This window comes from Artemia franciscana, chromosome 13 (assembly GCF_032884065.1).
Source record: "Artemia franciscana chromosome 13, ASM3288406v1, whole genome shotgun sequence".
Classification (NCBI taxonomy): Eukaryota; Metazoa; Arthropoda; class Branchiopoda; order Anostraca; family Artemiidae; genus Artemia; species Artemia franciscana.
The window spans coordinates 12,299,707-12,324,567 of record NC_088875.1 but is presented as its reverse complement, the minus strand read 5'-3'; the positions used below and the strand labels follow the sequence as shown (position 1 = coordinate 12,324,567).

General features: G+C 34.4%; 1 protein-coding gene across 1 annotated transcript in view; it reads left to right on the top strand.

Annotated features, from left to right (window-relative positions):
• Window positions 1–6,448, top strand: part of LOC136034540 (metal cation symporter ZIP14-like) — a 91,664-nt gene extending 85,216 nt beyond the window's left edge. The window contains exons 8-9 of the mRNA XM_065715769.1: window positions 532–716; window positions 6,140–6,448. Coding sequence (XP_065571841.1) covers window positions 532–716; window positions 6,140–6,295 — 341 coding nt within the window. The 3' untranslated portion in view covers window positions 6,296–6,448. The remainder of the gene's footprint in view (window positions 1–531; window positions 717–6,139) is intronic.
• The last annotated feature ends 18,413 nt before the right edge of the window (window positions 6,449–24,861 follow it).

The window sequence follows — 24,861 nt, the reverse complement described above, 5'->3', positions numbered from 1 at the left end:
TCCTAAAATTGAATTATGCCACTTCATTCAATCGATGATGGTAAACATAAAGGTCTTTAAAAGTGTTTTACAAGCATTTTTGACCCTTAAAAAGAGCGTTTGAACTTTTGACTACCGATTCAAACAGCCCCCTCCAAAGTTAATACGAACACCGTTTCTATAAAAATCTTATGTACTCCCAGGGCATAACTTACAACCCTTGTCCTGAGGGCTGTGAAGGGGGGGGGGGGTTATCCTCAAAGAAATAATGTCCAAGTCTTTCAACTATGCTGAACAAAATGGCTATCTCACAATTTATCATCGGGTTTTGTGAGAAAAACATTCGATTTGTTATTTTATAAGCTAAAAACTCGGCTTGTAACAAAAATGTTAGACTCACAAACTTTACAAGTCATTATTTTATTTCATTATTTATTTTATTTCTATATTTTTATTTCACTTTTAGTAGTGATATGAGTTTGCTGGGTAAAAATACTGCTTTAAGACATTTCTATTGTTAGGGATTTTAATTCCTTCGTCTTCTTGATAAAGGTGACTTTGCCGTCCTGTTAGCATCAGGGATGTCAATGAAACAGGCTCTGTGGTACAACTTTCTATCAGCTTGTACATGCTACGTCGGGTTAGCTGTTGGGATCATGCTTGGGGAAGTGGAAGCGTCTGTGTATATATTTGCATTGGCTGGTGGAATGTTTCTCTACATTTCACTGACAGATATGGTAAGCTTTGTTTATGTTTAGCTGCAAATTCGAGTGTTTCTTTTGTTTACTCCCAATATAAAGTGTGTTTAATAAAATATATTGGCCAGCCCGGTACGATTTATATTAGAGAGTCAGGAAATTCAGCATTGGCAAGGGCTGGTTTTTGATTCTACAACCCTACAACATTATAATTTGGCAAAACCTAGTTTTGGGGAGGAAGTTTATTTTAAATTTAATTTACCGGCTATGATTCTACGTCGTTGGATTCAGCTTAGGGCAAATTGTCGTCCAATCCAGAACAGGCAAAAAACGTTCGACAAAAATAAAATGATAGTTGGTCCTGATAGGCGGTATGTTTGTCCCCTTTGTAAAGATGATGATGAAGACTTGGATCATTTTCTCCGGAAATGCCCGGTGCTCTTGGATTTACGGGAAATTTATTTGCATGGGATTAATTTGATGCTTCCGGGTATTCTACAAAATAGTAACCCAACCACAATATTTCGAGTGGGAGTATATATAGATAAATCTTTAATAAGAAGAACAAGTTTTATATGATTAATTTCTTATGTAGTTAGATTAGGTACTTTTTGCGTTGAATTCTGTTTTTTTTGTGCGTGTTCGTACTGTTGTTAATTTCCTTGCTTGTTTGTTATTTATTTATGTTTTTGTGTGTATATGGCCCACGGGTTTTTGAAATACACCTATCTATCTATATATTATTGAAAACAAATATTGTAAACGTTTCTCTTTTGTAACGTTAATAAGTCCGAGATTGCTGATACTTTAAGGTATGAATATCAATATATATTAAACTGTCAATCTACATTGTATTGGTTCTTCTCAGTAATCTTGGTTACTATGGGGATTCTCTTTTTTCTCCTTTTTTTGGTGTCATGATAAGCAAAAATACACATCTCGAAATAAAAATATTTTCTGTGAAGTGCTCTGGTCTTTCAAAGGCGTAGAGGGTGTTAGCCCTATTCCTGCTTGTGGTAGTTTCCGTGCGTTTTCAGTCTGAACTGAGTATTGTAATTCCTCTTCATTTAAGGTTTACTTATTTATTGATACTGATTTGTTTGTTTTACACTGGAATTACTATCTAACTTTATTTCTACTCGTCTTTGGTTTATTATTGCTCTTTACTTTTCTTTGAAAATCTTCCTCTGTCAATTTTTTGTTTTGGTTAACTCATAAAATATAACCTCTGTTTTTTCGGATATTTTTTATTACTTTGGACTAAATATATAATTTACGACTTAAGCTAGAAACACGCGATTGTCTTCAAAACGGTAATTTGACAATTCCGCTTTTTACAAAAACCTAACAAATTATCCCAAAAAAAGTATAAAAGAAAACATCAATGTTAATTCTTCTTCTTCTTATTTAGATTAATTTGGAGACGCTTTTTTGTAATACCATCACCGGAATGAATTTCTGAGCCTTGCTTTCTGTTGCCACAGTTGAGCTCGAACTCTAGGTCCCATATACCCAACCTGATGTCAAAACCATTGCACCACCACAGGACTCACTTAGTTCTAGCATTAATTAGTTCTAGTATTAATATATAAATGTATTCATATTATTTTAATTAATTAACTATTATATTAACGATTTATTAATTATTTATAATTAATACTAATATTATGATATGACCGAACCGAATATATTTGTTCAAATATATATATTTATATAGCCCCCCCCCCCCAGTCAAATATATATATTTATATATATTTGTAATTAATACTATTATTTATACTATTATAATACTATTATATAATCATTTATAATTAATACTATAATTAATGCTATTTATTAATTATTTATAATACTATTTATTTATTTATAATTAATTAACTATTATATATATTAACTATTATATAATTGCATTAATTAGTTCTAGTATTAATATGTTAATAATATAGTACTGTATGTGCTTTGTAGAAAAAATAATGCTATTACTACTAACAGCTCCCTGCAGCACCAATGCGCCTGTGGTCAACACAGGTACGCTCGCCCTCCCCCCGCCCTCAGTCAAATCAAAACTTATTCTTCACTTCTCCCTCACTTCTTCAATATATGTTCTAGTATTAATATCTAGTTAATATATCCCATTCGAGTTAATTTGGATTTAGTTTCAATGTCTACATGCTTTTTTGTTGAAGGTGCTTTTTGTTTTTGACCTAACTTAACAACTTTATAACTAGTTAACTACTACGTTAACTATTTAACTACGTAACTAATCTTTGATTTAACTATAGAAAATAGTTTTTATTGCTTATTTAATTTTCATGCTGGAGTCCTACCGTAGTCGAATCCGTTGATAAAAATAAACGTCAATTTTAATGGATGCCACGGATATTCTCTTGATTTTACCGTCGCACTTATATTTCAGAAGAGAAAAATTAAAATGGCAAAAATTAGGTTGGCAAGCCAAGCATTGTACCAACACTTATATGTTTTTAGTTACTTTCTACTGACACTATGTCTTCTTATACTTTGGCAGACTCCTGTTAAACATAGTAAACTGCTGTTTCGATTTTCCAAATTTTTTAGTTCCAAAAAATTAAGCCTTAATTCTTGACACTGATTGGTCATCAAAAGTCTTATGCCTAAAATTTCAAGAGTGTTCTATTCGAGATGAACGATGCGGCGTTCATAATTGGTTCTGTAGGGAATGCGGAATTTTGGTTTTATCAATCAATGTGACCATAATGTGGCTAGATAGATAGATACTTTATTTAATATACTTAAAAATACAAAAATATGGCTCGGGCATCATATTTTGTTTTTAGATTAATGAAGATAGTTTATGCTATGATTATGTTTTTTTTTTTATCACATCTTCACCATGTTGTTATTCTTCGTAATATTGCAATATTTTCTTGAGGGTCTATCTCAATTGACGAATATCTATGAAGCGAAATCTATTTAAATGAAAGTATAGTATGGAGTTCGCGGATTCATGTTATTCCTTGATTTTATAAAAAATATTAATAAATATGCTATTTATTTTAATTAAGTATAATATCAGGGGAACAATTCAATTCTCAAATTATACGCAAAGCGGGAATGTAGTACGGTGAAAGGTGGATGCGTGTGAATTTAATGTCTAAATTTACTTTCTGCATGGAAGAACAGACCGGTACTATCCATGGGTAAGGAGTTAAGATTGACACTGGTACCCATAAAATAGCTTGCGTTGGGAGACACCCTAAAAACAAAGAGAAAAAAAATCTCAATATGAAAGAAAGAAACGGGACTACGGACTGGAGAAGGAAAATGCAAACTAAAACGACGCGAATATTTCCCCTGTGTAAAAGATAGTGTCTTCAACTCTAAGAACAAACATAAAATCTAAACTAACCTAAAGATAAATAAAATTAAAAACGTAGAAAAAAATATGTATATACAGTTGAAATATCCTGGGGTTAAATTTGACGAGTGTTTTAGTATCCGATTTCAGACCGACCGCATTGGTTGGAAAATTGTCAGAAATGTTGAAATACTGCGGCAGTCTAAACAATTTTTTTCTCTAAGTTCTAAGATTGCTTCATTTTTTTCTGATTTCTTCATATTTGCTGTATTGTGGAGTATTTAGTCAGCTATGAACGCTAGATTGTAAGTAATGATGACAATTCTGAATCAGACTGTACAGATTATGGGTGGTTGAGAGTAATGCCGCTTTTTTAATTGCTTAAGTTTTACCTTAGTCGGTGTGTAATTGTCAATCTCCAACATATCTTTTTAATTTTTTATGGATTCGCTCCGTGGTTATAATTCACGTTGCAATAATCTTATCAGTACCCAGCCTAGATAACCGCAAGATCTTTGCATTCTGTTCCATATGTAGGACCGTGAATTTATAAAAAAAAAAAAAAAAAAAAAAAAAAAAAAAAAAAAAAAATTGCCGCCTGATTTGAAAGAACATGAATAAGTCTTCACTGAAATTTAAGACCGTTTGTATGAATCAATATGGAAGGTTCTAGAATTATTGAATAGTTATGTAGGGTGCAGAGTCTCAATTGTTGGCGCAGTAGATTGTTGTCAATTGTTGTAGCTGCTTGTTAATTTTTATCAAAAACATCTTTTGTTGTGAACAGCATAACTTTTCAAGCCGAACAGAGAAAAATTTGTTTTGGAAATTGTTCGGGTCAGTTTTGGGGAGGGGGGGTTTGTACCCTGGAAATTTTCCTTCTACTTTAGGTGCCTCTTGCCCCAAGGACTTTCAGCCGTATGTTTTAAGATGATCAGATTCAAAAAGTTTCTAGCCTATTTCTCGGCCCCCAACCACTGCGAGAACAGCGTAGAAAAGAGTGTTGATTGAATTGTTGTTTGTGGAGGGGCCATACCAAAAAATGTCTTATTTGTATTTTTTTTTGTTTTGTTTTTTGTCCCTGGGTCTTTTTAGTTAATATTGTTACCCAATTTGGAAAATAAGTAAAAAGTAAATACTAGTCCAAGTGCTTAACATTCTATGTAGCCTCAATCACCAGCGAAAAATTCCAATACAGAAGCTTACTTTGAAAGAGCTTAAAAGAGCTGACTTTGAATTGCAGTAATGGCTTCAGCTCTTTTAATGCAGTATTCCAGGACTGGCCTCTGGCTTGGCGTCTGATCAACAACTCTCTCAAAGCCCGAACTGTCGAGTGAAGTAAGGCATCTTGGTCTACAAAGTGAACGTTTGTTAACCAATTTCTCGCGATGCGGTTGTTTTTTTAATTGTTGCAGTGATACCTGCAACCTTGTAAAGAACGAACCACAGCCCATAGTATTCAAAATTTTGAAAAAGCGTTTTAAAATTAAGTGTATAGTAAGAAAAAATTTTCATTTATAGCTGATTCATGAATGTTAACTATTATGTTGACTAGTTTAATAGTGAAAGTTTGTTACAAAAACCAATTTATAAGAATTCGGAAATAGCCTGAAACCCTTGGAAATGGCATTGGATCGAAATGAAAAGTACACCATTAGAATTTCCATTGCCAAAAACCCTAGATGAGAAACTTGCAGCCCCTCACCTTGATCAACAAAGAAAGTCACTTTTTTGCATGGGTAGTACAGATATGTCACAGATATATGCCAGTGGAAAACTGGAACATCATGGAGAGCTGATGAAGGGCTCATTTTGAAATGAAATTACACAATATGTATGCTTTTATAAGTAACAAAGCATAATTTAAAAAAAAAAAAATGTAATTTTGACGAAAAAGTGCATCTGTATGTATCGAAAGCCGAAGAAGCAGGATCTTTTCTAGTCACGAGATTGGGAAGCCAGCTAATAATAGTCTTTAAAATTCACCGATAAACATTTTTTGGGAGGGAAAAGAAGTCTCTTTTGATTAGTTTCGTTTCTTCGGTTAAGTTGTTCTTGTTAATAAAGATCAGGTATTATTCTGGCTAACAAGCAAAGCAAATATTAATCAATTAAATGATTTCAGGTGCCAGAGTTGAATGAAGTCGCCGAAGAAGCAAGCAAAGAATCGTTAGGTAGTGCTTTGAAAGTTCTGTCCCTTCAAAATTTGGGAATATTTATTGGAATTGCTGCACTATACACGCTTGCCAAATTTCAAGACAGCATTCAGATTAGCTTCTGAATTAGTGAGAATAAAGCGTGCTGTGTTTTAGGTGTTTAAATCGGACTACCTGCGTGACACCAAACTGTTTTTGTTACTGTTAGTTATTTGACAGGTTTTACAATTTAATTTGAGATTATTTCTCGGAGTTTGCACTTTAAACTTGAATAGTGATATTATTTTTTATTTATACAGCGTCGCTAACAGGAAACTTAGAATAGAATAGAAGTACTTTATTATCAAGCAAACTCTCACAACATAAAATTGCCGAACTTGTTGCCTTCAGTCAGCTAGCCTACATAAGCACATAAGTGAAATGTTAAAACATTGCCTACAGCGGTGGCCTGTCAATCAAACTGGCCTGTCAAATAAAATAAGTACAATGAATAAAGTGAAAAAAAAAAATGGGGAGATAAGTAAAAACACAAGTACATTATAAAAAACATACACCGATGAATCCAACTAGCCTGTCAGATAAAAATGAAACAACAAAAGTAACACATAAACAATATAAATGACACATTAAGGTGATGTATTACAATTTTCATTTATTTATGATTTCAACAAACGCTGGCACAAAGCTCTTTCTGCTGCGCTCAGTTCTTGCATTAATAGGATTTAAAACTAAGATTTTGTTTTGCTTTTGATCGAGGTAAACGGGGCTTTGGAGGGTAATAAAGGGGTGGAATCAACATTTAAAGCTTGCGTTACAATGCAGATTATTTCCGAAATTGGTACGAAGAGTAACACGTCAGGCTGCCAAGGTAGGGAGGTGGTATTCATTGAGGAGTAGAATGTAAGGCACTATATCTTTTCTAAGGGCTCTCTTCTGAATAATTTCTAGTCTATCGGACTGATCCACCATAAGACTAAAATGCCACGCCGGACAAGCATGCTCAGCCTATGGACGGATAAAAGATATATAAAGATGGAGGTTATGTGCTTTTGGGCACGAAAATATAGCAAATAGCTTAAGGGAGACAGAGATGTATTAGCCTGTTTAACAATAGAGCAAATGTGGGCCTCCTGTTTCTAATCGCTAGTCAGTGTGACCCCTAAGAATTTAGTTTTTGTTATAATTATTTAATTAGGTATTGGGGATATAAGTGATGTCTTTGATTTAAGAAAACTAAAGGTGATAATATTATATTTATGGGAATTCACTTTCATTTTGACTGGGCTGCTTCACTTGCAACGTCTTCGAGAATTTCCTTTACACTACTCTTAATTTTTCTTCTGCACTTTTCGAGCAATGACGTGTCATCAACAAACTTCCATCGGTTAGCTGATTCATTAGCAAGATTGTTAAACATTACCAAGAATAGTAAAGGACTAAGATGCGTACCCTGCGGAACTCCACAAGAAATAGGGATTGAATGAAAATAAACATTTTTATACTTAGCAACTCGACTCCCATTTGACAGAAAAGATGCAATAATATTGACTAGAAAATGAGGGACATTAAATTCATTCAGCAATTTTTAACATAAACATTATGACTAACTAGATCAAAAGCCTTTGGAGGTCAATTAAAAAGAGATTGAGCCAGGTATCTGGCTCGTCAAGTAATTTATATACAGTATCGAGGAGACTGACCAGGTAATGTGTCGTTGATAAACCTTTCATGTTTCCGAATTGTTGCTCATCAATAAGTACAGGGATCGTGTTTTTAAGCCAATCTGCTGAGAAACTCTCATACAGTTTAGAGAATATCGGTGTTAACGTAATTGGTCTGATTCCATAAAAAATTTATTCAGACTCCAATGTATCCTTTATTCCAGCACTTAGGGAATGAACCACTTCTAGTTATTGTCTTAAAAATATTTGATAAAGGTTTTGATAACTTGTCAGGAAACGCTTTTACTAAATCAATTGGAATGTCAGGGGGCACATTGAAGTTCTCTTTAGTTTACGTATTTTTGCCTCAACATCAAAAGGTATGTACTACAGGGATATGTTGGTATGGTGTTTGGGGATGGAGAATATTACATGGTAGAGCAGGAAGGATTCGTACAATAGCGGCAAGGTGTTTATTTAATGAGTTAACTGTAGTTTCAGGGGGAACATCAAGATTAAAGTCAATATTTTTGACTGTTTTACCACTGATTTTTTTTACTGTATTATACCACTACCTCGGCCTCGCTTTAAAGAGTTCACTTACTTTATTACGGTAATACTGGACTAAAGCTTTCCGAATCTGCTTTTTTATAGATTTTTTTAGTAGATTAGCTTGTTCAGTTCTTCATTGGCGGAACAGTCTTAATTTTTGTCGAATTAAACTTTTTATTGCATCATTTATATACGGCTTATAATTAGAACATTTTTTTTCTACCTCTGGAAAACGAAGTGATAAGTTTTTCTTAGAAAAGTTCGACTTTCTTATTCGATTAGTCGGCAGCAAATACATCTTCCCATCGCTCTTCTGAAAACCACATACCAAAATTGAGTTGACCACTATCAGTAATTGGTCGATACTTAAATACATCAAATTTATGCTTGTGGATATGATCTTGTATTTAATTTAGCGAAAGCGTAAGCTGGTAACTGCCACCAAGTGGGGGGGGGGGAGAGATTTGGGTCATTGATAGAACTCATGCACGTTTGTACAAATATTATCAAGTGAAGTACCATGTTTTGTGGTTGGGATATTAAAAATGTTGTAAATTAGCTTCCCGACAAAGATGATCATTTCCGTCACCAATAATAGGATCCCAGTATTTGGATGTTTAGTTTTTTACTGTTTTAAAATGTAGAGTTAAGAGAAAGAGTCAAACTTTAGCGTAAAAAGCGGGGCGCTGAAGAGGAAAAGCCCCTTTCATATACGGAGTAATTTCTGTTCGTTTTAAGTTTTAATGTCGCTCCTTACTTTCATTTAAAAAAAACTGTTTTTTTATGACTAATATTAGTTAATGGTCGTGGTAGAACTTTCGATTTAACTTTAATCCAAATTATTTCATCATACTCATATATTCCTGGAACATTAACTTCCCTTGGCGACAAATTATCACGACGAATAATCATTACCCCTCCACCCTTTTTTACCAAGATAATGCTCAAGTGGGTGGAGTTTAATTAACTCATTAAAATAAGCCATCTTCAGATTATCCAGGTTTTGGGACTGAGCCTCGGTTATACAAATTAAATCTGATTCTAGTTTTTCGCCATAATTTCAAGCTTAATAAGTTTTTCAAAATTAAGGCTTTCGTTATCACAACCTAGGGAAATTGTAACGTGGTTTATTATTCTTATATTTACTACTGTGAGTATTAGAAACGCCCGTTTCTAATACTTTCGTTTAACGCCCGTGAGGGGGTCTATGAACACTTTCTGGGGGTGGCTGGGGCTTATCATATTTTGTAGGGATTGAGGTGCTATGGGTAGGCTCAAGATCAATTTACCTAGTAATAGGGGACTAGTAATAGTACAGGATAATTTTCGCATGTAGGAACTCTCAAACCAGAGTCTCATTGGTAGGGTACCCACAGGGAATAAATTGCAAGGGATGGGGAAAGGTTTCCTGGTGATACGAGAATAAGTCAAATTAATAGTGTTCTTTGTCACGTATGTGTGTTTATTTGTTTTTTTCCCAGGGGTGATCGTATCGAATTAGTGGTCCTAGGATGTCGCGAAAGGGCTCATTGTAACGGAAATTAAAAGTTCTAGTTCTTTTTTTTAAGTGACCAAAAAAATTGGAGGGAACCTAGGCCCCCTCCCACGCTCATTTTTCCCCAAAGTCACCGGATCTAAATTCTGAGATAGCCATTTTATTCACCATAGTCGAAAAACCTTATAACTATGTCTTTGTAGACGACTCACTCCCCCGCAATCCCCTTGGGAGGGGCTGCAAGTTACAAACTTTGACCCGTGTTTCATATAGTAATGGTTACTGGGATGTGTATAGACGTTTTCAGGGGGATTTTTTTGTTTTGGGGGGAGAGCTGAGGCGAGGGGGTTACGTGGGAGGATCTTTCCATGGAGGAAATTCTCATAGGGGAAGATACTTTCAATGGAGGGGGCGCAGGATTTTCTAGCATTATTTAAAAAACCATGAAAAAATAAATATGAAAAGCTTTTTCTACTGAAAGTGAGGAGCAGCATTAAAACTTAAAACGAACAGAAATTATTACGCATATGAGGGTTTTACCTCCTCGTAATACCTCGCTCTTTACGCTAAGGTATTTTTAGTAATTTCAACTATTTATTTTACGGTCATTGTGATTCAGGGGTCATTCTTAAGGAATTTTGGACAAAATTTAAGCTTTAGTGTAAAGAGCGAGGTATCGACGAGGGGTGAGCCCCATCATATACGCAATAAAAACATACGAATATAGAAGTTCGCTATGTAAGTTAATTCGCAAGTTACATATATTTTTTACTTATGAAAACGTTCGTAAAAAATTAAAAGTTATAGTTGCCTCTTTAAGCAATCAAAAAATTGGAGGGCAACTAGGCCTCCTCCCTCGCTCATTTTTTCTCAAAATCTTCTGATTAAAACTATGAAAAAGTCATTTAGCCCAAAAAATTAATATGCAAATTTTGTTTTAATTATTTATGTTCGGAGAGCCAAGATCAAAACCTGCATTAACTCAAAAACGTCCAGAAATTAAACAAAAAAACAAGTTTTTTTTAATGAAAGCAAGGAGCGACATTAAAACTTAAAACGAACAGAAACTACTCTGTATATCAAAGGGGCTTTTCCTCCTCAACGTCCCGCTCTTTGCGCTAAAGTTTTTGACTGTTTTAAAATGTAGAGTTAAGAGTAGTAGAAAGAGTCAAACTTATGCGTAAAGAGCGGGGCGTTGAGGAGGAAAAGCCCCTTTGATATACAGAGTAATTTCTGTTCGTTTTAAGTTTTAATGTTGCTCCTTACTTTCATTTAAAAAATCTACTATCTAAAAAGCCTAAAAAGCACACATTAGGTTGATTACGCTTAAAATCAGTGAACTCAGTTTATGAACATTTGATTGGATGAGAATTTCCGCTTGCAATCTTGTCGGTCACTGGTGGTGGTTCGGTATCTGCCCTCATCGGGGCATTAATTACTTTGTCGGTCCAATGTATCGCAAAGATTTTAGTACTTATTGTGCACTCGAGTAGTCTTTTCTTAGAATTCTCTGAAAGGCTCCAAGGCTTTCATGCATACAAAAGTACAGAGAGTGCATTACTCCTAAACAACCGCAATTTCAACTTATGAGAGTAGTTTCTACATCCCCAAATATTCTTCAGCTGAGGAAATGCTCAATCTGCATAAACTATGGGAAGCATTACTTCTCTAAAAGGCCTAGGGACTGCAGGAGGTCATGTCAACCTTAAAGACATGGTTATAAGGCTTTTCAATAATACTAAGGAGAAAAGTGATCACAAAATTTTGATCAAATGTATTTAGGGAAAAGGGTGCGTGTGAGGGGTTTATTCAGCCTTCAACCTTTTTTTGTCATTTAAAAACAGCATTAGAACTTTCAATTTCTGTTTGACTGAACCCTCTCCCCGTCTTGTAGGATCGATTTTTTTATACGATATTCCCTGGTGTAATCAAAAAATAAATATATAAACATGCAAGCGGGATCTTTCTTCTGGCAAAGAATATAAAAATTCCGCATTTTTGTGGATAGAAGGTTAAAATCTCTAAAGAATGGTTCTCTGAAATACTGAACAATATAGTGTGATTTTTATTAAGATCGATTGAATTTTTTATGGTGTTTCTCCCATTTTTCGAAAATGAGGTAGATTTTCTCAGGCTTGTTGCTTTTGATGATTACATTAAAATTTACGAATTGCCCATATTTAAAATAATCGTAATGTCCAATTCTTTTGATATGTACGCAAAGAAGTGTAGTTTATTCAAGATCGCTCCAGTATTTATTTTAATTTTGTTCCTAAAATATTCCTTAAAGGCGTGCTCTAAAAATGTAGCCAAATGTCAATAGGATTACTTACGGAATTTTAACTTTAAAAAACTGATAGAATTGAGTTGAATTTAGGTAAATAACATTAAATAATTAAACATCTGAATACAATGTCTTGACGAGGGGCTGCCCACTTAGTATTTTGGTGTAAAATTAGTACCCAGTACGGGACACTGCCGGGCCAGGATTTACAGATAGTGACACATGAAATTCTGTGACAAGCTTCATGAAAAACTGCCGGTAATGGGGAGCGTCGGTCTTTGCCAGGGACTGCGGAACACCTCGTCTCCTGATTTGAATTCGACTTACGTCAAGGAACACTATATCTCTCTTTTGTTTTAAGCGGTCAGTGCTGGGAAAATGCTCAAGTTTTTTCAGGTCTAGAAAAACAGGTAGTCAATCCTGTACAGGGTCATACCCAGAATTTTGGTTTCGGTTGGGAGGGGTACTAAAAAAATTCCTTTCTTGAACTTTCTTCAAAGGCCTAGAGTAAGAATATAAGGAGATTTTTCACAAAAGTTTAAAAGTCAGAGGAAATTTTAGGGAAGGGGGGTAAGCATACTAACTCACCCACCCCCTCCATACAGCCTTGGTCCTGTATATGAACTAAAGGTAAATTTTATAGAGTCTATAAGAGTTAAAGCACGTTCAGACACGCTACTAAATGACATTAATTGTAAAAATTGAGTTTTTCTGAACGAAGAAAAGAGCAAAGATGAAACTTAAAACGAACAAAAAATATAACTTCAAAGGCTATTCTCAGTGGCTAGTTCTAAACTGATTTATCATGTGACACAAAAGAGTAACTTATATAGGATGAAAATATATTCAAAAAAATCTTATCTTTGGATATTCACTTTCAGCGGCCCATGATTGAGTAGATGTGCAGTTTTTTCGAAGCGCATATTTAAAAGTTTATCAGTTTTCAAATGGTACGTGGTAACGAACTGTAATAAGGAGCGACTCCGCCCAATAGTAACCGAAACTAAAAAAATGAGATTTTGATACCAATAGTTACATCAAAACAATCGCAATTTTACGCTGATACTAAATTAATAAGTTTAATCAAGATTAGTTTTAAGTTACGAACCTTATTTTTGACAATAAGGGGAAACACACCCTAAAAGTCAAAGAATCTTAACGAAAATCACACCAACAGGTTCAGCGTACCAGAGAACCCTACTGTAGAAGTTTCAAGCTCATATCTACAAAAATGTGGAATTATGTATTTTTTCCCAGAAGACAGTTCACGGAAGTGTTTTCTTTTTTCAGGGGTGATCGTATCGACCCAGTGGTCCTAGAATGTTGAAAGAAGACTCTATGTAGCGAAAACTAAAAGTTCTAGTGCCATTTTTAAGTAGCTAAAAGATTGGAAGGCACCTCCAATTTTTGGAGGTCTAGAAGGTGGAGTTACCAAATTCACCTCCCCCCCTCCTGAATTTTTTTCTGACTTATAAACTTTTTTGAAAAATCTTCTAAAATTCTTACTCTAAGCCTTTAGAGATAGTTCAAGAAAGGAAGTTTTTTTTAGTTCCCCTCCCTCTCGAATCAAAATTCTGGGTATGACCCTGTACGGGGATGATTAACTGTTTTTCTAGACCAGAGAAAATTTAAGCCTTTCCTCAACACCGATAGCTTAAAACAAAAGAAAGACATAATGCTCCTAAACTACCTAGTTTGTCAACTTATTGCAAGCAAAGGGGAAATAACACATTTGAGGACATATCTAAATCTTAGGAACCTCATCAAAAAAAGACAACCATCTTAATCAGTTGATCCAACCTACTATATTTGGGGAATTAGGCAGAAACTCAAACTTAACAAGGAATTTCTTACGATATTTAAGATATTTCCTTACTTTACATATAATAAAGCGACGATAAGTGAAAAATACTAATGGGAATTACTTTGAAAAAGCAAAAAAAGGAGCTTTTCGAAAAAAAACTAAAAGGCAGAGCTGGTAAAGTAAAAATCTAAAACGAATAAAAAAAATGCAATTAATAAGTTGGCAAACTAGGTGATTGAGGAGATATAAAGGTTACCAATTGTCATCTTCAAATTATTCTAGTAAAAGTCCTTTCTCTAGAGATATTTAATTTTACTTTTAGACTCAATTCAGTAAGTTTTTTATTTATGGGTGATTAAACGACGCCAATTATGGTATCAGACAACTCAAAGGTATAAAAAATAATACAAAAATAAATTAATAATTGAAACAAGTCATGGATTATATTGGATCATGTAAGCTCCAAATTTATTGAGGTCTGACCTCAATTTTCAAGCTCTTCAAAAATTGTTCATCTTTATCAAATTTCGGGTATTTTTTTGGTTTAAATTTGAAAACGTATATATATTCAAATATTTCTTTTCAAATCTTTTTAGCTATGCAAAAATCCTAAATAAAACATCATTTTGAACGTCAACCATCAGATATACTCTATATGAAATTTCGTTGCGTCGTTAAATCTTTATTACAAGCAATTACATACTATAAGACCAATAGTTTTTTTTATTAAAATAATAAATTATTAAAATAATAAATTAAAATAATAAATTGCTAATAAATTAAAGATCTTGTTTAGCCTGTAGCATGAACATAAATAATACTTTTAGTCTCAAATAAAAATTCTCTGACTGAAATCTCTACGTGATACACTTTGGCAAGCTCTCTCGTAATTTCGTCCCATATTAAAAAAAAAACGAAAAAAAAAAATGGTAAAGTAGACTGCTTTTCTGGAAAAAGTGTGGAAAACAATACAATAAATAAAAAAAGTTTTTTAGTGTGGTTTCAACAGAAATAGGGTACACTGTCTAAATAAGGCATGATTAATTATTTACTTGTATGTTTTGGGTAAAAAAATAACAGCTTTGGTAGGGAATAAATAAAAAAAAAGTTTTTTAACTGCAAGTAAGGAGCGACATTATAAACGTAAAACGAACAGAAATTATTCCGTATATGAAAGGGGTTGTCTTCTCCTCAGTGCCTCGCTCTGTATGCTAAAGTTTGACCCTTTTTCACAACTCTACTTTTTAAAATAATAAAAAAAAAAATTAGCGTCAAGAGCGAGGCGTTGAGGATGGGACAACCCATTTCATATACGGAATAATTTTCGCTCGTTTTAAGTTTTAATGTCATTCCTTACTTATAGTTAAAAAACTAATTTTTTTATATTTAATTTCTGAACGTTTTTTTGATTAATGTATGTTTTGATTTTGGCTCACCGCAAATGAATAATTAAAACAAAATTTGCCTATTAATTTTTTTGGGCTAAATGGCTTTCTCATAGTTATGATCGGGCGATTTTGATAAAAAAAAGGAGTGGGGGAGGAGGCCTAGTTGCAGTCTGTACACGTCCCAATAACCATTACCATAGATAAACAATGGCCAAAGTTTGTAACTTCCAGCCCCTCATGTTCTTATAGTCTCTTGAGACACGATATCCTTATAACATCAAATTTCATTAAGATCTGATCACTCGTTCGTAAGTTAAAAATAGCCCATTTTTTCTAATTTTTCCAAATTAACCGTCCCCCCATTCCTCCCCCCAAAATGGTCGAATCGAGGAAACGACTATTTCTAGTTTAATCTGGTCTGGTCCCTGATACTCCTTCCAAATTTCATCGCCCTAGTTTATCTGGAAGTGCCCAAACTAGCAAAACCGGGATAGACAGACCGACAAACCGACGAAAAATGTGACCGCTATATGTCACTTGGTAAATACCAAGTGCCATAAAAAGAATCAAACAGTTCGTCGTAACTAACTATAGTAAGGAGCGACCCGGCTCAATAGTGAACGAAACTCTAAAAACGGAATTTTGATGCTAATAGATACATCAAAAGAAATAGATTTTATGCTTATTTTAATTGTATAAGTTTCATCGAATTTAGTCTTTACCATCAAAAGTTACGAGCCTGAGAAAAATTACCTTTTTTGGAAAATAGGGAGAAACACCAGAATATTACCGAAAATCATATCATTGCATTCAGCGTATCAGATAACCCCACTGTATAAGTTTCAAGCTCCTATCTCCAAAAATATGGAATTTTGTATTTTTTGCCAGAAGACCGATCACGGGTGCGTGTGTATTTGTTTTTTTGATTTTCTTTCTTTTCCCCAGGGGGTGATTGTATCGACCCAGTAGTCCTAAAATTTCGCGAGAGTGCTTTTTCTAACCAAAATTAAAAGTTCTAGAGCCCTTTTTAAGTGACCAATAAATTGGAGGGCACCTAGGCTCCCTCCCACGCTCATTTTTCCAAAAAAAACGGATCTAAATATCGAGATAGCCATTTTGTTAAGCATAGTCGAAAAGCCTAATATATATGTCTTTTAGGACGATTTACTCCCTCACAGTCCCCGGAGGAGGGACCGCAAGGTACAAACTTTGACCATTGTTTACATAAAGTGATGGTTATTGGGAAGTGTACAGACATTTTCAGGAGGTTTTGTTTTTGTTGAGGGGGGTTTATGTGGGAGAATCTTTCCATGGAGGAATTTCTCATGGGGAAAGAGAAGTTCCATGAAGGGGGCACGGGATTTTCTAGTATTATTTAAAACAAAAAAACAATGAAAAAATAAATATGAAAAAGTTTTTTCAACTGAAAGTAAGGAGAAAAAAATTAAAAATTAAAATGAACAGAAACTATTAAGCACACGAGGAGTTCCTCTCCTTCTAAATACCTCGTTTTTATGCTAAAGCATTTTTAGTAATTTCAACTATTTATTTTATAACCTTTGTGATTCAGGGGTCATACTTAAAGAATTGGGACACAACTTAAGCTTTAGTGTAAAGAGCGAGGCATTAGCAAGGGGGAAACGCCCTCAAAATCGTAGTAAAAATATAAGGATATAATAGTTCGTTACGTAAGTTAATTCGTAAGTTACGTGTATTTTTTACTAATAAAAAATTCGTAAAAAATTAAAAGTTCTAGTTGCCTTTTTAAGTAACCAAAAGATTGGAGGGCAGCAAAGCCTCCTTCCCCACCTCTTTTTTCTTAAAATCGTCCGATCAAAACCAAGAGAAAGCCATTTAGCCAAAAAAAAATTAATATGCAAATTTCATTTTAACTATTCATATGCGGAGAGCCAAAATCAAAATATGCATTAATTGAAAAACATTCAGAAATTAAATAAAAAAACAAACAAGTTTTTAACTGCAAGTAAGGAGCGACATTAAAACTTAAAACGAACAGAAATTACTCCGTGTATGAAAGTGGTTGTTCCCTCCTCAACGCCCCGCTCTTTACGCTAAAGTTTAACTCTTTCTCACAATTCGACTTTTTACAGTAAAAAAGTTTAATTTCTGTTCGTTTTAAGTTTTAATGTCACTCCTTACTTGCAATTAAATAAAAAAAACAAATTTTTTTGGCTGAAAATAAGGAGCGACATTAAAACTTAAAACGGACAGAATTTACTCCGTATATGAAATGGGTTGTCCCCTCCGCAATCCCTCGCTCTTTACGCTAAAGCTTTTAATTCTTTTAAAAAACAGAATTGTGGCAAAGAGTCGAACTTTAGCGTAAAGAGCGAGGGATTGCGGAGGGGACAACCCCTTTCATATACGGAGTAATTTCTGTTGGTTTTAAGTTTTAATGTCGCTCCTTACTTTCAGCTAAAAATATAGTTTTTTTTTATTTAATTTCAGAACGTTTTTGAATTATTGCATGTTTGGTTTTGGCTCTCCGCACATAAATTATTAAAATTAAATTTGTATATTAATTCTTTTTTTGGCTAAATGGCTTTCTCTTAGTTTCGATCAGACGATTTTGAGAAATAAGGGGTGGAGAAGGAGGTCTAGTTGCCCTCCAATTTTTCGGTTACTTAAAAATGCAACTAGAACTTTTAATTTTTAACGAATGTTTTTATTAGTAAAAAATATATGTAACTTAAGAATTAACTTACGTAACAAACTTTCATAATCTTATATTTCTATTATGTATACGAGGGGGTTTGTACCCTCGTTAATACCTCGCTCTTCACACTAAATCGTAAGTTTTGTCCCAATTCTTTAAGAATGACCCCTGAATCAGAAAGGCTGTAGAATAAATAGTTGAAACTACTAAAAATACTTTAGCATAAAGAGCGAGGTATTTATCTCCTCCTAAATACCTCGCTCTTTATGCTAAAGTATTTTTAGAACCCCTCATATGCGTAATAATCTCTGTTCGTTTTAAGTTTCAATACTACTCCTTCCTTTCATTTGAAAAAACGTTTTCATGTTTATTTTTCATTGTTTTCTTATAGTAATGCTAGAAAATCCTGCGTCCTTTTCATTGAATTTTTCTTCCCCCATGACAGATTCCTCCAAGGAAAGATCCTCCAACATAGCCCCCTCCCCTCAGCCCCACCCCAAAACAAAATATAATCCCCCTGAAAACGTCTGTACACTTCCCAATAACCATTACTATATGTAATGGTTATTGTATAATGGTTATATGTAATGTAATGGCTATATCTAAACACTGGTCAAAGTTTGTAACTTGCAGCCCCTCCCTCAGGGATTGTGGGGGAGTAATTCATCCCCAAAGACATAGTTATTATGGTTTTCGACTATGCTGAACAAAATGGCTACCTCAAAATTTTGATTCGTTGACTTTGGGGAAAAAATGAGCGTGGGAGGGGGCCTTGATGCCCTCCAATTTTTTTGGTCACTTAAAAAGGGCACTAGAATTTTTCATTTCCGTTAGAATTCTAGGAACACTCTAGGACATTCTAGGACCACTTGGCCGATACGATGACCCGTGGGAAAAAGGAAAAAAAAACAAAAAAACAAACAAACAAATAAACACGCACCCGTGATTTGTCTTCTGGCAAAAAATACAAAATTCCACATTTTTGTAGATAGGAGCTTGAAACTTCTACAGTAGGGTTCTCTGATACGCTGAATCTGATGGTGTCGTTTTCGTTAAGATTCTACGACTTTTAGGGGGTGTTTCCCCCTATTTTCTTAAATAAGGCCAATTTTCTCAGGCTCGTAACTTTTGATGGGTAAGACTAAACTTGATGAAACTTATATATTTAAAATCAGCATTAAAATGCGATTCTTTTGATGTAGCTATTGATATCAAAATTCAATTTTTTAGAGTTTTGGTTACTATTGAGCCGGGTCGCTCCTTACTACAGTTCGTTACCACGAACTGTTTGATTAAAAAACAACGTGTGTTTTTTTATTTAATCAACAAATAAACACGAATCTCTGATGTTTCTTCTGGCAAAAATACAAAATTCCACATTTTTGCAAATAGGAGCTTGAAACCTCGACAGTTGGGTTCTCTGATACGCTAAATTTGATGGTGTGATTTTCATTTAGATTCAATGTCTTTTAGGTGGTCTTTCCCCCTTTTTTCGAAAAATAAGGCAATTTTTCTCAGGCTTGTAACTTTTGATAGGTAAAACTAAACATGATGTTTTTAAGGGGCGCCACTCCTCGAGTGGGAAAAGTTGACCGCAAGTTTCCCAGTCTTGCAGGTACCCCGAAAGGGTCGAGGCGGCCCTTTACAGAGGCCATTATCCATAATTCTGGATATTACGCCCTGCCGCAATTTTCCTCCTATAGAGGATCCTCCCACGATGGTGTTCTGCATTACCATGCAATTTAACCCATTACTGGGAGAAGTTTTGTAACTCATGTGACATGTAGACACACCAGTGGACCCTGTTGAGTGTGCATTTGAGGGGCCTTCTTCCTCCTCCACCTGTATTTATGACCCCAGGAGAGGGTGCCCCAGTTTCTATTATGGACCTCAGGGACAAGGTCCTTCTTGGTCTGAGCCTCCTATGGAGATACTCTACATATCTGTCGGGCATTCCCCTATCTGTTGTCCTCTACCAAAACCTAGTATGATTATCTAATAATTAACTAACTAATGCAACTAATAAACAGTTACAGTAAATTGCAACTTTACTGTTAATTTAGACTATAAAGTAAAGGATAAAGATAACACATACAAGCTCTGTTGTCCTGTGCTAAAACCTAGCATGCAAACTAATCATTAACTAACTAATGCAACTAATTAATAGTTGTAATAAATTGCAACTTTCCTTTCCATATATAGCCTAAAATAAAGAAAAAAGAAAACACAAAATAGCTCTATTGTTCTCTACCAAAACCTAGCATGTTAACTAATAATTAACTAATAAATAGCCAATTTGGCCTGATTGTAACACCTCACAAGCCAAATCTTATAAAAACACCTTAGAGAATTTAAGCAAATTGAATCCAAAATTTTAATTTTTCCCATATCTTCATTATCGTACTTTCATCATTCATCATCATAATGAAAATAGAAGTAAGCAGACCAAATTTAATCTATTTAATTTTTCATGATAGTTCGTATTCAAATTTTGTTAAAAAATAAAAACTTTGTTAAAATTTGGCCTGAAAGAGATAAGGGGGGAGGACCAAGATTTTGCTCCAGGAGCAAAATATGCCAGAACACACAACTGGTACCAAGTACCAAGGAAAATCATGCTAAAAATATTTCTTATCTCTTGGCCCATCTTAACATTACCGGATTTTACCACCAGATTATCATTACCAAATTTGGCCCAATTAGCATCAGATTACCATGATCTCAATGACTTTGTTTTAGTTCTTTAAAAATTATGAAGTTTTTAGGCCAGTACTACGTTTTTGTTAACGTTAGCATATTAAACCGCGAAAAAAAACTAAATAGTTAATTTGGGAAACACCTCTAATCCGTAAAAAATCGATATTAGCAATCAGCTGATTCCCAAAGACAACTGCATCTTAAAAGACAAACTGCCCTTTCTTAAGCTGCTTGTTGCCATATAATTCTAGCTGATTTTTTGCTGAATTTTCGCCCAAATTTCTTATTCTCTTATTCTTTGATTTGGTACCCGCTGCTACCAAAAATTGTATAGCCGCACATAGAGGTCATCTTCGGTCAAAATTAGAGGTAATTCTTATTTAAACTTCTTCTTGAGACACACCCAAGAAGTGAAGTTAGGTTAATACTAATGTAAGAAAACCTTCATATAACCTTTATTTTATATAATATTTGTAAATTAAGGGGTGGATAAAGTGCTTGGACAACGGCCTTGGACTGGACTATATGATGCAGGTAGTAAATTGGGCGGTGCAATCGTATAATCGGGCTTTCTGTGTAAACAGAAAAAGTTTCCACTTTTCTTTTCACGATTCAGCGCGGCCACAAATAGAGACTTTATTCAATCTTAATAGTTGTATAACAGCCAAAGAAAACAAAATCCCGGTTTTCAGGTATGAATAGACCTAAGATGGAGCCAGGGTACAAAAAACATTATCATTTTGGTGTCCTACGTGCCTTATTTTAAATATTGACTGGATAAAAGTCGAACGCTCCATGGTATAACTGACCAGACTTTTGTTAAAAGAGTCATAAAAAATCCTTTTTCTGGAGTTGCTTAGGTAATGTTCTAAGAAAGGACAATAGAAAAATTCCCAAATGTAGTAATGCAGTGGCCATCACAGGGACTACGTCATAGAGGTACGATGGGCATACCACCGCACTAATTTGTAGCACCTCAAATGCTACTCCTAGTTTAATGAAAGAACGCTTCCTCATCAGCAAATCACAGAAAAAATTGACGGCTCTTTATTGCTGCCCTAGATGCCTCAGTTACCTTAGATGTCTGGGATAAGCCGGAGACTTATACACGTAAGAAAAATAGCTACCTTTCGTGAACTCAGAAATATAGTGAACTTGCTGAGAATTGTTTCACAGAAAGAAGTAGCTAAATCACGGGAAGTCAGCTTTTAGCAGTGAGTTTCCGGGGCCAAACAACAAGAACAAGGAATGATAAGAGCGGAATCGAATACAGAAATACGGGTTCAATAAAGTTACCTCATCTAGACCGATTTCGATTCAAGCAAATGTGGACTAAACAGAATTTTTTATGAAAATTTTTTGTTACTTGTCTGTTATACCGGCCACATTCAAGTTCTTGATCTGAGTAAAACCGGTTATACAAAAATTATAAATATTTAATCTATAGAGTTGTTAAGGTTAGGTATTCAATATATTGCGTTCTGGGAGACTTGATTTCTATAATTGGCTGTTAAGGTTTCCATAATTTTTTTCTTACTAAAGTATTATATTTCATCATATCCTGCTATATTTCATTAATATTAAGGTAGGACGGGCTCTCAAGGAATGTTCCTATACCTCCCATGATAAACATTTGGAGTTTGGCTGACGTTCCTGAATTAGTGATTTCGGCGTTTTTTTTAACATATATAGAAAAATCTACAAAAGCGACATTTATTTTTTATAATCCAAAAATAATTATAAACCCTGTTTCGGGTTTGCGTTCTAGATTGCAACACTTGACACTGTTGTTGTGGGGTATCAAAAGATACCCCACAGAGCAACAAATATTCTATTCAACAATAAGAAACTTATTTCTATAATATATACTTGCTGTCTGCAGTCCCTTTGAATACATTACATATCTGTATTCCGAATTCACAAATTCCCCTCAAAAGAATAGATTCAGCTAGTAATTAGATCAAGGGACTAACCACTCGGAATGTTCTTGAGCGATTCAGTGAAGTATTAGTTAGTTGTAACCGGTTTAAACAGAGTCTGTAGAAGAAGTAGCATGCAGATACCAAACTGCCGATTAATAAATATATATAAAAATTATATTGTATAAATAATTATAAGAAGAATCGCTAAGGATGACCTGTACCTAATCGTAATTTTGAGTGAGAAACCCCTTAAGTTCAACCATCTCGTGTTTGTTTAGTTGAAGCGACGGGGAAAACTGATAACTTTGTCTTTGACTGAGTTGCCGCCTCTGAAAAAGATTTGACTAGGGAGTAAAATGCTTGGACTTCCGCTAGGCCTTAAACTAACTTAACTTCTTGGGTGTGGTCACGATAACAGGCAAGTACCATTTTTTGGCGTGAACATTGCCAGAGAGTGGTTTAAACATAATCCTATATTTTCCTTAGTTTAGATTTTATTATTTCTACGTCTTTTGTCGCTTCTCTCTTGTTATTATTTTGTGCTTTTATATAGTTTATCTGTCAATCTTAAATCGTGATAGTTACTACGCATCAGCAAGGCTACAATTGATTTTCTTTGGCTCGGTAATTTAAAATCAAGAAATGGCTGATATTTTAATCAAACATTCAATATGTTTACATAAGTTAACATATTTTAATCAAACTATTGTAATCAAACAGCTCGTGGTAACGAACTGTAGTAAGGAGCGACCCGGCTCAATAGTAACCAAAACTCTAAAAAAATGTAATTGTAATACCAATAGCTACATAAAAAAAAATCTCATTTTAATGCTGATTTCAAATATATAACTTTCATCAAGATTAGTTTGACCTATCAAAAGTTACGAGCTTGAGAAAATTTGCCTCATTTTTGAAAATAGGGGAAAACACCCGCTAAAAGTCATACAATCTTAACGAAAATCACACCATCAGATTTAGCGTATCAGAGAACCTTATTGCAGAAATTTCAAGCTCCTATCTACAAAAATGTGGAATTTTGCATTTTTTGCCAGAAGACAAATCACGAATGCGTGTTTATTTGTTTTTTTGTTGTTTTTTTTTTCCCAGGGGTGATCGTATCGACCCAGTCGTCCTCGAATGTCGCAGGAGGGCTCATTCTAACGGAAATTAAAAGTTCTAGTGCCCTTTATAAGTGACAAAAAAATTGGAGGGAACCTAGGCCCCCTCCCACGCTCATTTTTTCCCAAAGTCACCGGATCAAAATTCTGAGATAGCCATTTTATTCACCATAATCAAAACACCTAATAACTATGTCTTTGGGGACGACTTACTACCCCACAGTCTCCCTGGGAGGGGTTGCAAGTTACAAACTTTGAACTGTGTTTACATATAATAATGGTTACTGGGAAGTGTACGGACGTTTTCAGGGGGATTTTTTTAGTTTGGGAGGGAGAGTTGAGGTGGGTGTGTGGGTGGGTTACGCGGGAGTATCTTTCCATGGAAAAATTCTCATGGGGGAAGAGACTTTCAATGAAGGGGGCGCAGGATTTTTTTGCATTATTTAAAAAATCAAGGAAAAAATAAATATGAGAAGTTTTTTCTACTGAAAGTGAGGAGCAGCATTAAAACTTAAAACGAGGAGAAATTATTGCGCATATGAGGGGTTTAACTCCTCGTAATACCTCGCTCTTTACGCGAAAGTATTTTTAGTAATTTCAACTATTTATTCTACGACCTTTGTGATTCAAGGGTCATTCTTAAAGAATTGGGACAGAATTTAAGCTTTAGCGTAAAGAGCGAGGTGTCGACGAGGGGCGAACTCCATCATATACGCAATAAAAATATACGAATATAGAAGTTCGTTACGTAAGTTAATTCGTAAATTACGTATATTTTTTACTAATGAAAATTTTTGTAAAACAATTAAAAGTTCTAGTTGCTTTTTAAGTAATCAAAAAATTAGAGGGCAGCGAGGTTTCCTCCCTCTCTCCATTTTTCTCAAAATCTTCCGATTAAAACTCTGAGAAAGCCATTTAGCCAAAAAGCAAATTAATATGCAAATTTCGTTTTAATTATTTATGTGCGGAGAGCCAAGATCAAAACATGCATGAATTAAAAAACGTCCAGAAATTAAATAAAAAAAAACAAGTTTTTTTAAATGAAAGTAAGGAGCGACGTTAAAACTTAAAACGAACAGAAATTACTCCGTAT